We start from the raw sequence: 17006 nt of genomic DNA, 5'->3' as shown, positions 1-17006 counted from the left end.
AATCCCGGTTCTGTCATGAACTATTTTTGACCTTTGATAAGTCGCCTAAATTTTCAGAAACTCAGTTTCCTCTTCGGACTCTGAAGGAAAATGTGGGCTCAATTGATCAAAAGATCCTAGTTCTTTCTAGATCGAATACTTAGGATTTAATAGAAACATCCTCTCAGAAGCCCATCATGACTTTTTATCACTGACTGGGCCAAGTATTGATGGTGCTATCGTGGGGATGTGCTGCCACCTTGCGGTAGTTTGAGTTGTCTGCATGCACTAGTTGACTGGGAAAATTTCTGATTTATTTTCCTACAATATGTTGTTATTTTCACCCAAAGGAACACACTCATTTAAAATTTGGAATCCTTAAGATATCTTCATTTACTTAGATTTTTTTCATAGCAATATTTTGTAGTTTTAAATGTAGAAATATTAAACATCCTTGATAAAATTTATACCTAATTCTTATTTTGATATTATAAATGGTACTTTTAAAATTAAAATAACTTTAATTTTACAATTTCTGTTGTTAGTATATAGTAATAAATTGATTTTTATATATTAATTTTGTACCCCAAGATTTTGTTAAATTTATCTTTCGGTTTTAGCAGATTTTTGAGGGTGGTAAGGGGGCTAGAACCTTAGGATTTTCTATATGCAAAATTACGTAATTTTGAATAAGGAAATTTAAACTTCTTCTTGACCAATCTGTATGCCTTTATCTTCTTTTCACCATTGAATGTGATGTCAAAAGGTTTTAGTAGACAACACCAATAGAATGCTTACTGTTGTTTCTGTAGTCTTATAAAAGTATGAAATACATTAATCTATTTTATTATTTATTTATTTATTTATTTATTTATTTTTGAGATGGAGTCTTGCTCTGTCTCCCAGACTGGAGTGCAGTGGCGTGATCTCAGCTCACTGCAACCTCCACCTCCTGGGTTCAAACAATTCACCTGTCTCAGCCTCCCAAGTAGCTGGGACTACAGGAGCATGCCACCACGCCTGGCTAATTTTGGTATTTTTAGTAGAGTCGGGGTTTCACCGTATTGGCCAGGCTGGTCTCGAACTCCTGACCTCAGGTGATCCACCCACCTTGGCCTCCCAAAGTGCTGGTATTACAGGCATGAGCCACCGCGCCTGGCCACATTAATCTATTTAATCATCATAGTCCTCTGGGTTATGTACTATCATTGTTCCTGCTTTAAAGATGACGAAATTAAAGTTTAAGGAGGTTAAATGTCTTACCTGAGGTCATCAATGACAGAGCTATCAAATGGAGGAGCTGGATTTTAAACTTACTCATTATGTTATTCTATTGCTTTATGCTTCTTCCAAGAATTCTTAAAAGTTACATTTATTGTGGTACAGTTTCTTAGGCTTTGTTTATCTGAGAAAATTTTTATGATATCCTTACATTTACGTTATAAAATTTTAGGTTCTAAGTTCTTGACTCAGTTCTTTCAGTGCAACCTTTAAGAAATCAAATGGCAACATCATTCTTCTTTTAAGATCATCTGCTGTTTATTTCTGAAGGGTTTTCCAGATCTCTCTGTATTATAGATATTTCTAATTTTTTCTATAACATGTCACTGTATTTTCTCCTTAAGTGTCGTGTTTAGTCTTCTGTGTTCCCTTTTTGTTTGAAATTGTTCACATATGTATGTTTTATGTATAATTCTCATAAATTTTCAATCAGCGTGGCTGTTCTTAAGCATGTTTCCATCCATGTTTGAGCTAGGGATAAAAATAATGAGATGGTGAGGGACTTCCTAAATTTAAAATAAACATCTGTTCATCTAAAGATCATGGAATTGTATTTTTTTCCCCAATTGCTTTGATAAAAAGAAAACAACATGAAAAAGTTATTGGCAGATTGAAAAGTCTAACAGAAAATATTTGCTTAAAACTGGTCTTCGGCTCTTCATTTCCACTTTTATGATGATTAGGAAGCACCTGGACTAAGTCTGCAAGGCACCATGCCAAATGGAGCAGAAACAAGTTGCTCAGAAATTCATTAAATTTACATCTTAATGAAAACTATTTTCTGCCTAGAAACGGTATGAATACAATAAATCCCAGTGGGGAGATTCTGGGTTTGTTGGATAGGACTGAAAATGAAGAAAGTTTTTGTGTTGTAGTTGCAATTGTTAAATGATGAAAGAGAAGTTCTAAGAGCACTAGTGATTGGGAGACAAGGAGACATGTTTTTTCTATATGTAGAGTTCCAATTCAAACCCCCTAAATGATTCATAGACTACTTGACATTGTCTATAAATCACTAACCAGTGACTTTATTGGGTTTAACTCATCTTCTCCAACTTCTAAAACTGAAGAAACTCCTGGGCAATCTCAATTGACAAAATTGTTTATCCACCTCTTCTAATATTACATCTAAAAGATATATTTAGCATGAATAACAGACCTTAGATTCAATTAATAAAATGATTTATTCTTCATAATTAAAAAGAATAATCAATTTATTTTCTTTAATTTTTATTTTTATTTTAAGTTCCAGGGTACATGTGCAGGCTGTGCAGATTAGTTACATAGGTAAACATGTGCTATGGTGGTTTGCTGCACCTGTCAACCCATCACCTAGGTATTAAGGCCTGCATGCATTAGCTATTTCTCCTAATGCTCTCTCTCCCCCAACCCCATCCCCTGACAGGCCCCAGTATGCGTTGTTCCCCTCCCTGTGTCCATATGTTTTCATTGTTCAGCTCCCACTTGTAAGTGAGAACATGCGGTATTTGGTTTTTTGTTCCTGCATTAGTTTGCTGAGGATAAAGGCTTCCAGCTCCATCTATGTCCCTGCAAAGGACATGATCTTGTTCTTTTTTATGGCTGCATAATATTCCGTGGTGAATATGTACCACATTTTCTTTATCCAGTCTATCAATGATGGGCATTTGGGTTGATTCCATGTTTTTGCTATTGTGAGTACTGCTGCAATGAACATATTCATGCATTTGTCTTTGTAGTAGGATGATTTATATTACTTTTGAGTATGTACCCAGTAATGGGATTGCTGGTTCAAATGGCATTTCGGGTTCTAGATCTTTGAGGAATCACCACACCATCTTCTCCAATGGTTGAACTAATTTGCATTCCCAACAGTGTAAAAGCATTCTATTTCTCTGCAACCTTGCCAGCATCTGTTGTTTCTTGACATTTTATAATTGCCATTCTGACTGGAGTGAGATGGTGGCATCTCATTGTGGTTTTGATTTGCATTTCTCTAATGATCAGTGATGTTGAGTATTTTTTTCATGTTTATTGACCACATGAAAGTCTTCTTTTGAGAAGTGTCTGTTCATGTCATTTGCCCACATTTAATTTTTTTTTTAATGTAAATTTGTTTAAATTCCTTGTGGATTCTGGATATTGGACTTCTGTCAGATAGATAGATTACAAAAATTTTTTCCCACTCTATGGGTTGCCTCTTTGCTCTGATGATAGTTTCTTTTGCTGTGCAGAAGCTCCTTAGTTTAATTAGATCCCATCTGTCAATTTTTGCTTTTGTTGCAATTGCTTTTGGCAATTTCTTCATGAAGTCTTTGCCCGTGCCTATGTCCTAAATGGTATTGCTTAGATTTTCTTCTAGGGTTTTTATAGTTTTGAGTTTTACATTTAAGTCTTTAATCCATCTTGAGTTAATTTTTGTATAAGCTGTAAGGAAGTGGTCCAGTTTCAATTTTCTGCATATGGCTAGCCAGTTTTCCCAGCACCATTTATTAAATAAGGAATCCTTTCCCCATTGTTGTTTTTGTCAGGTTTGTTGAAGATCAGATGGTTGTGGAAGTGTGTGCTGTTGTTTCTCTAGTTCTTTTAGTTGTGATGTTAGGGTGTCAATTTCAGATCTTTCTAGCTTTCTGTTGTGGGCATTTAGTGTTATAAATCTCTCTCTTAACACTGCTTTAGTTGCGTCCCAGAGATTCTGGTATGTTGTCTCTTTGTTCTCATTGGTTTCAAAGAACTTCTTGATTTATGCCTCAATTTCATTATTTATGCAAGAATCATCAGTTTCTAAGATAGTTTCTGAAATTTGCTATCGTTCTTATTTTTAAAATGCAGATTAAATTGAGTTGAAACTCTTGATTTCATGTGTTACACACAGCATATAAATATTAGATGTAGCTAGTGTTTCAGGATGTGGAAATGGATTTTTACTGTAACATTCTATTCCAAAGATAGTCCTAGCACATGCTAGATATCAGTAGAGAGAAATTGGTGATACTGTGGCGTTTCTAAATGCTGAGGCAAAACTAAATAACGAATCGAAATTCTGAGTAGTTATTCTCACCAAGGGAATCACTGGGGAGAGACTCAGGAATTGGGGAGAGTTTTTGAAGAACCTACAAAAACTCATTAGTAAAATAGTCAATTTTGAAGCTTTTCCTAGCAAAGAGCTATGATGGTATATCATCATAACAGTATCTTTCAAATCCGAACTTCCCTATCCTCTTTCTTCATTTCTCCACTTCAATTATGAAAGGTTAGAGAGATGGGAGAGAAGAATTCCTATGCAAAGGAAGACTAAATTAAATCTTTCACCACTCTTCTATTGCAGAGCTCGCTGCATGTGATGTGTTATAAACTTTAAAATAGGGGTTTACCCACCATCTCTGTGGATTTTACATTATGATATAACATCCACCTTGGTATCTGGTCTGTATTATCTCCGTACTTGCAGCTTAAATATTTATTAAACTAGCTTCATATACGAGTTCTATCTTTTAATCTACAGATCTATATTTATGTATAGAATGGATGAATCTGCCTCAGAGGGATCAAGTCTATAACTTTCATCAGCTTTTTAAATAATTCATACTTTGCTATACTATCAAATAAGTAGTTTCTTGTGTAAAAACTGCTCCTATTCAAAATCTAAAATCTAAATTATATGTGTAAGCTTATTTTTGAGAGATATTTGCTGTTAACGTTAAATATATCTGTATATATCTTATAGTTATTTTTCTTAAAGCAAATGATACAGCATATTTAGATTTTAAATTTAATAGTCACCTATTAATTGGTGATATAATAGTTACATTATTTTATATTATTAATTTTCTATGTCTTTCAGTTGGCTTTTTACTCCAGGTGTGGTTCAAATTACCTAATTTAAAGATAATTTTTAAAGCACAATCAGAAACAACAAAGGTGACATTACAACCAATGCCCCAGAAATACAAAAGATCCTCAAAGACTGTTAAGAACACCTCTATGCACACAAACTAGAAAATATAGAGGAAATAGATAAATTCCTGAAACACAATCTCTCAAGATTGAATCAGGAAGAAACTGAAACACTGAACACACAAATCGAATCAGTAATGATTCCAAAATCGAATCAGTAATGAAAAACCTACTAACCAAAAAGGCCCCACACCAGATACAGTCATAGTCAAATTCTACCAGATGTACAAAGAAAAGCTGGTACCAGTTCTACCAAAACTATTCCAAAAAATCAAGGAGGAGGGACTCCTCTCTGACTCACTCTATGAAGCCAGCATCACCCTGATACCAAAATCTGGCAAAACCACAGTGAAAACAGGAAACTTACAGGCCAATATCACTGATGAATATAGATGCAAAATTCCTCAACAAATTACTAGAAAACTGAATTTAACAGCATATTAAAAAGCTAATTCACCATGAACAAGTGGGCTTCATTGTCGGAATGCAAGTTTGGTTCAACATGTGCAAATCAATAAATGCGATTCACCACATAAACAGAATTAAAACTAAAAACTGTACGATCATCACAGCTTTTGAAAAAATCCAACATCCCTTCATGATAAGAATCCTCAAGATAAGAACCCTCAAGATAAGAACCCTCAAGAAACTAGTCATTAAAGGAACATACCTCAAAATAATAAGAGTCATCTATGACAAACCCACAGCCATCATCGTACTGAATGGGCAAAAACTGGAAGGATTCCCCTTGAGAACTGGAACAAGACAAGGATGTCCACTCTCATCACTTCTATTCATCATAGTACTGGAAGTGCTACCCAAAGCAGTCAGGCAAAAAAAGAAATGCAAGGCATCCAAAAAGAAAAAGAAGTCAAACTATATCTCTTCATAGATGATATGATCTTATATCTAGAAAAGCCCAGAGAATCTGCCAAAAGGCTCCTGGAACTGATAAACAACTTCAGTAAAGTTTCAGGATAAAGAATCAATGTACAAAAATCAGTAGCTTTTCTATACACCAATAATATTCAGGCTGAGAGCCAAATCCAGAATGCAATCTAATTTTTAGTAGCCACACACAAAACTAAAATACCTAGGAATACATCTAACCAAGGAAGTGAAAGATCTTTGCAAAGAGAACCAAAAAATACTGCTTCAAGAAATCATGGATGACACACACAAATAGAAAAACATTTCATGCTTATGAACAAAAAGAATCAATATTGGTAAAATAGCCATACTGCCCAAAGAAATCTATAGATTCAACAGTTCCTATCAGACTACTCATCTCATTTTTCACAGAACTAGAAAAAAACCATTCTAAAATTTATATGGAACAAGAAAAGAGCCTGAATAGACAAAGCAATCCTGAGTAAAAAGAACAAAGCTGGAGGCATCACATTACCTGACTTCAAACTATACTATAAGGCTACAGTAACCAAAACAGCATGGTATTAGTACAAAAACAGACATGTAAACCAATGGAACAGAATACAGAATGCAGAAAAAAAGCTGCACACCTACAGACATCTGATCTTTGACAAAGTCAACAAAAACAAGCAATAGGGAAAACACTCCTTATTCAATAAATGATGCTGAGATAGCTGGCTAGCTGTATGTTGAGGAATGAAATTTTGCCCCTACCTTTCACCATATACAAAAATTAACTCAAGATGGATTAAAGTTTTAAATGTAAGATCTCAAACTATAAGAATCCTAGAAGAAAGCCTAGAAAACATCATTCTGGATGTTAGCATTGGGAAAGCATTTATGACTAAGTACTCAAAAGCAATTGCAACAAAATAAAAAATGGACATGTGGGATATAATTAAACTAAAGACCTTCTGCACAAGAAAAATATCTATCAACAGAGTAAACAGACCACCTACAGAATGGGAGAAAATATTCACTAACTATGCATCAGACCAATATCTGATATCCAGAATCTATAAAGAACTTAAACAAATCAACAAGCAAAAAACAAATAACCCTATTAGAAAATGGGTAAAGGGAATGAACAGACATTTCTCAAAAGAGATACATGAGGTCAACAAACATATAAAAACTACTCCACATCACTAATCATCAGAGAAATAGAAATCACAACCACAATGAGATACCATCTCATGCCAGTCAGAATGGCAATTACTAAAAAGTCAGGAAACAATAGATGCTGGCGAGGCTGTGGAGAAATAGGAACGCTTTTACACTGTTGGTAGGAATGTAAATTAGTTCAACCATTGTGGAAGACAGTGTGGCAATTCCTCAAGGATCTAGAACCAGAAATACCATTTGACCCTGCAATCACATTACTGAGTATATACCCAAAGGATTACAAATCATTCTACTATAAAGACACATGGACACATATGTTTATTGCAGCACTATTTATAATAGCAAAGACTTGGAACCAACCCAAATGTCCATCAATGATAGACTGGATAAAGAAAATGTGGCACATACACACCATGGAATATTATGCAGCCATAAAATAGTGTTTTAAAAAGACAAATCTAGAAACTAAAAATAACAAATGTTGAGAAGAACAAGAAAATCGGGGTATGATTTAAAAAAACACACACACATTAAGTGAAGTCAAGGTAGTGCTAAGTCTGGATTATTCCTGTAGCAGTGAAAATAAACAAAAATGGATGAATCTGAGGGTTATTTTGAGGTACTAGTTAGTTATGTTGAGGTAGTAGGCTAAAAATATTATCCTAGAAAATAGAAAATATCGTATTATCACTTAAAGAAGTGTGATAACTAGTATAGAAACCTACTAAAAGTAATCACATTAGCTATTGCTGTGTGTGTGTGTGTGTGTGTGTGTGTGTGTGTGTGTGTGTGTGTGTTGGATGAAATGGAGAAAACAGAGAGCTAGACCGTGTGTTTGATGGTTGGAGGAGTGAGCACGTAAGAGTAACTAACACACTTCCACTTTTTGTACTGGTTTGTTTGTCTTACTTCTGATATTTCCTGTTTCAAAAAAAGTAGTGTTTAATCTGTCTTTTAATATGTATGTTATATAATGTGATATTCTATTGTATTGAAAACAAAGATACAAAACAAAAGAAACATTAGGATCCTAATTCAGTCTGAAGGGATAAAAAAGTCCAGCTGACTTTCTTAATAACATAACACTAAAATGATCATACATTTATCATTGGGTTGGGAAATCATTTTCTCTTTCTTATACTACCTTTTTTATTCATAGTTGCAGTTTCCTTTCTTTTCTTTTTCTTCTGTTTGTTGTGTGTGTGTGTGTGTGTGTGTGTGTGTGAAGAACACGTAATATGAGATGTTATTTCAATCAAGTAGTGAACAGATACTTTCTTGGTTTTACACTACACCACCTAAAGTTTTAAAAATGATTTTCTCAACAGCCATCATGTAAATAAGATGTCATAAGCTGATGAAAATCTATTACTTTTGAGGAAGCAATGTTCTTTGTGTTCCCTCCCGTCTTTGATATTTGTAGCTATGCCACCAAGCCAGGACTGAGAGAAGGGTTGGCCTAAGTTGTTTGATATGCTAATAGGACTTCCAAATAGGCACCTGGTTTTAAACTATACATGCCAAATTCATAATAAAGGCAATATTTTAAGTTGTGATGGTAAATGAATACACCAAGTGTTTAGAGGTTGTGTTGATGCTATCAATAAGTTATTTTAGTATAGAAGTGAAAATAAAAGGGCAGGAAAGAAATTCAGGTTGATAAGTGAATGAATGAGTAACAACAGGAAGCCAGGAAACCCCTGTCTATTCTGGAAACGGGAGTAAACTGAGGGTGATTATAAGCAAGAGAAGAAGGAGGGTGGGATTTAAAGCTGGGAATACATGTTGTGAAGTCAGATTGTAAAGAGCTCGCATTTGAAGCAAGTTTCTGGATCCTTGGCTTTGTGAATTAGAAAAATCATAGTTCACACGTGAACAGTTTCTGAGATGACAATTCCGTATATCCATAGACAAAATGATGAAAGTTTATTTTATATATTAAGTTTGTAGTTATGTATACATATCACAGTGCTTGGAATATATCTGATAATTTGATATGATATCTTAGGTTTTACAGAATTATTAGGTTCCTGAAGAATCAGGAAAAGTGAATTGAAACCCTTTTCTGATTAAGGAAATTGTCATTCAGAAGATTATCATATAATGTATCTTTATCTGATAAAATATTTTATAGTCTTTGTAAATAAAAGGCCAGATTTATAGTGTCCAAAAAGTGTACACTTCTTAAGCTGATTAACTTTCTGTTAATATAAAGAAAAAACTTTATAATAAGGAGTCTTGTCCAAAATAACTTGGTGATTACCCCAAGAGTATTCAACAAGTAAAGAAATCACACTTAGTGTTTGCTCCTCATATGTCCTCATGGGATGGCTCTAGAGTTTAACCTTGTTATGAAATTATAATTGACTTACTTTTCAGCCTTCTCTCAGAGGAATTTCTTCCTCCAAAATTCTGAACAATGTTATGCTGCAATTCTCTGAAATAGTTTCATGAGACTGGAAAAAAACTAAGACGACTATGGATTCTAGCTGCTGCTATCTTTGTAGGTCATCAGGGACTAGGGAGTTTTATTTACCTTAAATTTCCATTTTGCTCCCATCTTCATTCTAAGGCCTGTGAAATGTGACAGCAGGGAGGCAAGAGATTTTCATGTAGTTAGATTTCATAGATTCAATTAGCATTTATTCAATTTTGGTAGGGAAATACCCATATTCTCTGAGAAAACTACAGAGATTCCTACTCCATCATCTTCATATTGTGTGCAGGAAGACAACTATAACAGGTTTTCAAACAAAATTATATTAAAGAAAGAACAAACTTTAATAATAGGTAATGGGAAATTACGGAGCCAGGCAAAACTCCTAAGAACATGGTCGTGCCATGTCTATGAGGGTTGTTATTTTGCTGGGGATTAAACATTATTTGAGATGTTTAGTTTTGATGTTGTCATTGATAGTTTTTATTTTTCAAAATATCTTTTTTATAGAAGGAAGTAAAAAGAATTTGGAACTCTACAGTTTCATGTGAAAAAGTTTACAAGACAAAAGACACATAAGTTCAGGTAAGAATAATTATAAAACAACAAATCATATTTATTTTAATCATATAATAAGACAGCCAGAACATTTTCAATATGCTTAAATACATTTTTTCTTGAGTTTCAAAATGTGCTAAGCCATAAATTAAAAATTATTAACACAAGAATAAACTTCTATATTCCTATTTTATTGCTTGAAGAAAGATCATGGCTAAATCAGACTGGGAACATGATAATTGATATTTGAAATCTAGTCCTAGTGATGTGTATTCTATAATTTCTCTTGTTTCACTGCTTAGAAAACCTCACAGTCATAAAGATTCTCCATTATCTCTATTCCAATTATTTCATACCAAAATTGGCTCTTTATTTAAAATTCTTTATTAATGGAGAAAAATATTTTATGGTAAATATTCTATAAATTTGCATGCAAATTCTATAATTACAATCCTATAATTATTCTAAAGTCAGCTTGCTCTCAAAAGCCTGTCTATACTAAAGTTCCTGTGCTCCAAGAACGTCTTACCTAAAAGGTTTTATCATCTTTAGCATTTAAAAAAATGTGTTCTTTAAAAAGTTAGCAGTGAGCTTATTTATTTACTATTGGTCATTTAGTAATGAATTAAAGGTAGTTATTATATTATAATAAACATCTCATATCATGTATCATACCATGTCTTAAGTTGGAATTACATTTAATTCTTTTTTGTCTTCATTTTTAGTGCCAAACACAATACTTGACACAGAATAGATCCTTAAAAATATTGACTCAACACATTAGTTGATAATCAGACAGATGGAAATGGATTAATTCTTGAAAAACTAATTTGTCACTTTCAAAAAGGGTCAAAAAGTAGCATTTGATTTGCTATAAGAATTTAAGAGTTTTTCCTTCTCTTTCTACTGCCCTTCTCCCTCTTCCTCCTCCTCTACTTCTTCCTTTTTTTAAAAAAAATAAGATTAAACAACAAGGCCTGTTGAGCTTATGATTTTTTTTAAGAGTTGACATATCATTGATATAAAAATTATATATACTTAAGGTATAAGACTTGATGTTCTAATATCTACACATTGTGAAATGATCACTACAATCAAACTAATTGTCACAAGCTTGTGACTTATTGCAGAAGGGAGAGATATGCGTGACATGATTTTAGCATGTCTTAAAAGTCATTCCTATTCTCTATAACTGACCTCCTTTTCCTATTCCAAACCAACAAATGATGGCTGATGTTTGAAACTGTTCTTATTCAGCTTCATGCCTAAAAAGCTTTATTCTATTCCCGGAATAAAATTTAGTCATCCTCATGCATGTTAAGCTGTAAGTCTAATTTATCTCCCCCAATAAAACCAAATGACTATACATTTATTTGAATAGTTTTCAAATATATGGTGGAGCAGTTGGTGTGAGGACAGTGGAGACAGAAAATACTAATGTTATTAGGTTCAATCATTTTTTTCTGTTGATTTGAATATATTTGAATTAATTTTAGTCTTTTTTGGATGAAGTTATTGAGAGAGGTAACAAATGAAAGATGTAAGGAAGGTCATGAAGGCTTTGGAGTCTGACAGACTTTTGTAGAACATGGGAAAATGAAAAAAGTAAACCTCTTAAACCTCTTACAGTTGAGGGAGGATAAAGAGTTAAAGAGGAATTATGCATGCTCTGTAATTATGATTGCTAGCATAGCATTTATTTCAATTTTGGCAAAGATATTTTCTGGATCATTTGCTCACTTTTATTATCCATACCCCTCCTTGGAAGGATGAATGATACTTGGCTTAAATGCCACCAAAGAAGAAAAGATGCGGTAGGATCATCTTTAATTGCTAGACAATTTAATAGACAATGAGTGTGTTGTTTTACATAAAAATAAAAAACAGAAATATTTCAAATTAACCAAAGTTGTTTTGGTTGCTCAAGAGGTCACCCAAATTCAAATAGGTTAATTTGGATGCATTTAAGAAATTAATACTATTTATTCTTAAACTATTAAGCTTTTACCATCAGCTTAAGTGTTCAAAAAATTTGCTATATAATCTAATACATTATATAAATTATATAAATACATCAATAAAAATTATGGACTGTGTAAAAGAATATATTAGATTGTATAGCAAATATAATTTTCTTAATTTACATCTTTTTTTTCTGAAATTTGGAAAAGTTTGATGGCATGACCTTCTTGACAGATTTATGTAGAAAAAAGCAGGATCAATAAGCTTCACAGAACAAAAAATATAAAGACATTGTTTACATTTTACTTTTGTCCTTAAATAAAATTAAACTAGTTCCAGGAGCTGAAGACTGGTTGTATTTTAAAAGATGCCTGTATACCTATGCAATAAACCTGCATTTTCTGCAAACGTACCCCATTTTTTTTCAAGAAAAAATAAAAATAAATAAAAGATCTCTAAGTAAGACAGTTAACTGATAATTTCCTTGAGGTTGTAAGAGCTCTTTTGGCAGAAAGTTCATGTTACCTTAGAATGTACTTTTAGCTTTCTTTTCCCTCATTTATTTATTACCATTTTGAAGCAATGTGTTTTTAAAGGAAAAGTGAATATTACATGATAGATTAAAACTTAAGGAAGAGTCTTTTTCTTAGTATTAGGAATTTGCTGACAATATTTTGAAATCAACACCTCAATCACAAATGACATCTCATAAGCCATCTCATGTAACAAGGTAGAGAGATACAAAAAAGTATCAAACTACATTGTGTTGAAATTATTACTAGTCTGGATACAAAATACTGTATCTTGTCCAAACTCCATTGTTAGCCAGTTGTGTTACCTTAGGCGAGTCAAAATATCTCTCATCTTTCATTTGCTCATGTGTGTAAACTTAATGGGATAATGAAGGCATATGCCAACTGTAAAGTCTCCTTTAATGTTAAGTGTTTTTGTTATAGTAGAGAAACCTTTATTTGCTGACTTTCTCTTATATCTTGAAGCAGAAATTTGCCATGGGTGACAGGGGAGGAGACAACCATTCAGAAGTGACTGACTTCATTCTTGTAGGCATCAGAGTTCGTCCAGAGCTCCACAGTCTCCTTTTCCTACTATTCCTGATTATTTATGGGATGGTTCTTCTGGGAAACCTTAGTATGATTGGCATCATTGTGACTGATCCCCGGCTGAATGCACCAATGTATTTCTTCCTAGGCAATCTCTCCGTCATTGATCTCTCCTATTCTACTGTTATTGTACCCAAAGCCATGGTCAACATCCTATCTCAGAAAAAGATCATAACCTTTGCAGGTTATGTGACACAGCTGTTCCTTTATGCGCTTTTCATGGTAACAGAGGCCTTTGTTTTGGCAGCCATGGCCTACGACCGCTTCATTGCCATCTGCAACCCACTCCTCTACTCTGTTCGCATGTCAAGAAGTGTCTGTATCCAATTGGTGGCTGGTTCCTATCTCTGTGGCTGGGTCAGTTCCATCCTTCAAATCAGTGTCACATTCTCCATGTCTTTCTGTGCCTCCCGAGTCATTGATCACTTCTACTGTGATTCAAACCCGATTGAAAAGATCTCCTGTTCCAATATCTTCATGAATAAGATAGTGTCATTTAGTTTGGCTGTCCTCATTATTTTGCCCACAATAGTTGTTATTGTCATATCTTATATGTACATTGTGTCCACAGTTTTAAAGATCCGCTCCAGTGAAGGAAGGAAGAAAGCCTTCTCCACTTGCAGCTCCCACCTGGGGGTTGTAAGTTTGCTCTATGGAACTGTCTCTTTTGTGTATCTCACACCTCCAAATAACCCTGAACTTCGTAAAGTGGCTTCAGTATGTTACATTTTGTTCACACCTATGTTAAATCCTTTAATCTACTCTTTAAGAAATAAGGATGTTAAAGATGCCATGAAAAAAGTTTTATGGAAGAAAAAAGTTTTACTCTAAGTCTGCTTTTGTTTTTCTGTTTCTTGCATCAATTATTTTTTACTGCCTGGTTTTCTAGATATAGGCATTTAAAGTTCACGTTAATTAATTAATTAATTTATTGAGATGGAGTCTTGCTCTGTCACCTAGGCTGGAGTGCAGTGGTGTGATCTCAGCTCACTGCAACCTCTGCCTCCTGGGTTCAAGTGATTCTCCTGTCTCAGCCTCCCGAGTAGCTGGGATTCAGGCGTGAGCCACCATGCCCGGCTAATTTTTGTAATTTTAGTAGAGGCAGGGTTTCACCATGTTGGCCAGGCTGGTCTCGAACACCTGACCTCAGATGATCTGCCTGCCTCGGCCTCCCAAAGTGCTGGGATTACAGGCGCGAGCCACCACGCCCAGCCAAGTTTATTTATTTATTTTTTTGTAAAGAAAACTCCTTAACTCTTCTATTCCACAGCATGAATAATTTCCCATAACGAATGTTACACATGAAGTACTTACTTTTTCCCAAGGCAATGTTAAATTGGAAAGTTCTGGATATTTATGAAAACTTGTTATGTTTCTACAAATAGTAATGTATTTGTCACTTTCTTTCTGCCTTTTCATGTGATAATATGTTGGGTGAAATGGGGAGGTATAATATTTTACTATTTCTCTTTGCATGCCTAGGTGAAATTTAGATACAGAACATACTTTATACGATGATTAACTTGGAGACTGCGTGTCCCAACTGGTTTATATGCAAATGATATCTGGTATAAATGCTAGTATTGTGTTTTGGTTTTGATGACATGCCAAAGAGGTGAGAGCATGTGTATCTGATGAAAAGGAAATAGAATGGAAAAATAACCTTTTCCATTAAAAGCATTAAGTAAAATAAAGCTCTTTGTTGAATTAAAGGGGCCAAAGAAGTAGACATATGGGCAAATTGCCTTGATTTGGTTTAAATCAAGACATTTTATTTAATGCTCTGTAAATGACAGTCATCCCTGTTTTGCTCTAATATAATGAAAATGTCTTCTTATGATTTCATAATGTTTTCAGCTCATGCTCTCTATCTTCTGGATAATATCAATTATTGGTTATGAATATGTAATTAGTGAAAGCTTTATATTGAAATGAAGTCTGCTTGAAAATCTCGGTTACAGATATCACAAGATTTTACAGTAGCCCTTATGAATAGTTGAATTGTATGTGTGTATATATGTGTATGCATGTATACCTTACAGTAGCCTTTATGAATGGTGGGATTGTATATGTGCATGTGTATGTATACATGCATATGTGTTTGTTGGTGTATATCTGTGTATATTAGTTTGGGTATAAGATATTTAAAAATATGATTAGTCCTAAACTTTAAATGTCAATTGAGAAAAGGGTAGTTAAGAGACTGCCCCACAGCTTTGATAGGTATCAAGGGAAGCCAGGTTCCAGAAAAAGTCATGTCAGAGTTACTATTTTTCAAGTGATTTTTTTTTTTTTTTTCAGACGGAGTCTCACTCTTGTTGCCCAGGCTGGAGAACAGTGGTGTGATCTCGGCTCACTGCAACCTCTGCCTCCTGGGTTCAAGTGATTCTCCTGCCTCACCCTCCTGAGTAGCTGAGATTACAGGCATACGCCACCACGCCCAGCTAATTTTTCTATTTTTAGTAGAGATGGAGTTTCACCATTTTGGTCAGGCTGGTCTCGAACTCCTGACCTTGTGATCCGACCACCTCATCCTTCCAAAGTGCTGGGATTACAGGCATGAACCACCGAGCCCAGCCCTGCAAGTGATTTAACTAATACTTTAGACAGACAATTACCATCCCTAAATCTAGAAAATCTCATCAAAGACAAAAACTAAACCTAATAAATAAAATACATCTTCCAGTTTTGTTCATATACTTGACATCTTGAAAACCTAGAATATGGATCTTTAGGCCTATCTTTTCTGTTTTTGTTAAGCTAGCTAAGTCTCCTTTGATAAATGTACAATGGAATGCATATTTGTAGATTAAATTTTATTGGGGAAGGGATTTGATGATAATTATTCTTATCTAAGAGATAAAGAAGGAAGCTAAGACATTTAACAAATCAAGGTTATATTTATCTACCCCTCCCTAGGCCTGTCAATATGCCATTTCTCTTAATGCTTAATTTCATAAAAATGGTATTTGAGAGCAAAATAGAAATTCAACTCACTTGGGAAATGGATTTTTGGTGTAAATTATTATTAGTCTGGAGATTCCTTTCTTAGACTTAGGTTTTACTATTTATATTGAATGCCCATTAACCTTAGACTGTCATTCTTTGATGCACCTACCGAGTGTGAGTACTTAAGGACTATTGGGGAAAGGCAGTAGAATATTGAATAAGAATGCAGCCTCGATCCATTTGCTTTAGTCTTAAATATGTTAGATTATGTATCTGCTTTATAGCCATACAGATTGCAGTATTCCGGGGAATAACCTCATAAGTGGCATTGCTTAAATCACCTCAAATATCCAAAGAAATCCAGAAAAAAAATGGAAAACCCAAGGCAGACTGATTTCCAAAGAGTTAAACTCAGATATTTCTTATTTTCTTTTAAATTGCCGTAAATATTTTCCTTGGTAAATTTTTTTTCTGGGTTCCTATGCCTCATATAAAAAGTAGTGCCCAATTTATAACTTTCTTGTTACTTGTGCCATCAAGATTCCATCAGAACAACCCAATGTCATACCAACATTTTGTTGACTCTCATTAACAAAGTGTTTTATTTTTAAATTATGTGTAGATTGCTTTTGAAACATTGCTACATCCAAGAGAGTTTGAAGTTCACATTCTGCATCCCATACATCAAAAGTTTTTATTTAGAGGGGACTTTAAAACTTTATACAAAA

At 34.0% G+C, this 17006-nt stretch overlaps 1 protein-coding gene across 1 annotated transcript; it reads left to right on the top strand.

Moving 5' to 3' along the window:
- Positions 1–13218: 13218 nt before the first annotated feature.
- Positions 13219–14160, top strand: LOC129467031 (olfactory receptor 9K2-like). Its single transcript, XM_055251279.1, has one exon. The coding sequence runs from the start codon at positions 13219–13221 to the stop codon at positions 14158–14160; it is 942 nt and encodes a 313-aa protein (XP_055107254.1).
- Positions 14161–17006: the final 2846 nt, after the last annotated feature.

The sequence above is a fragment of the Symphalangus syndactylus genome, chromosome 17, assembly GCF_028878055.3.
Source record: "Symphalangus syndactylus isolate Jambi chromosome 17, NHGRI_mSymSyn1-v2.1_pri, whole genome shotgun sequence".
NCBI lineage: Eukaryota > Metazoa > Chordata > Mammalia > Primates > Hylobatidae > Symphalangus > Symphalangus syndactylus.
The sequence above is the reverse complement of the archived record's forward strand: the minus strand, read 5'-3'. Positions and strand labels throughout refer to the sequence as shown.

Excerpts from the sequence above, each read along its gene's own strand:
- LOC129467031 (XM_055251279.1), top strand. The coding sequence starts at position 13,219 with ATGGGTGACAGGGGAGGAGACAACCATTCAGAAGTGACTGACTTCATT.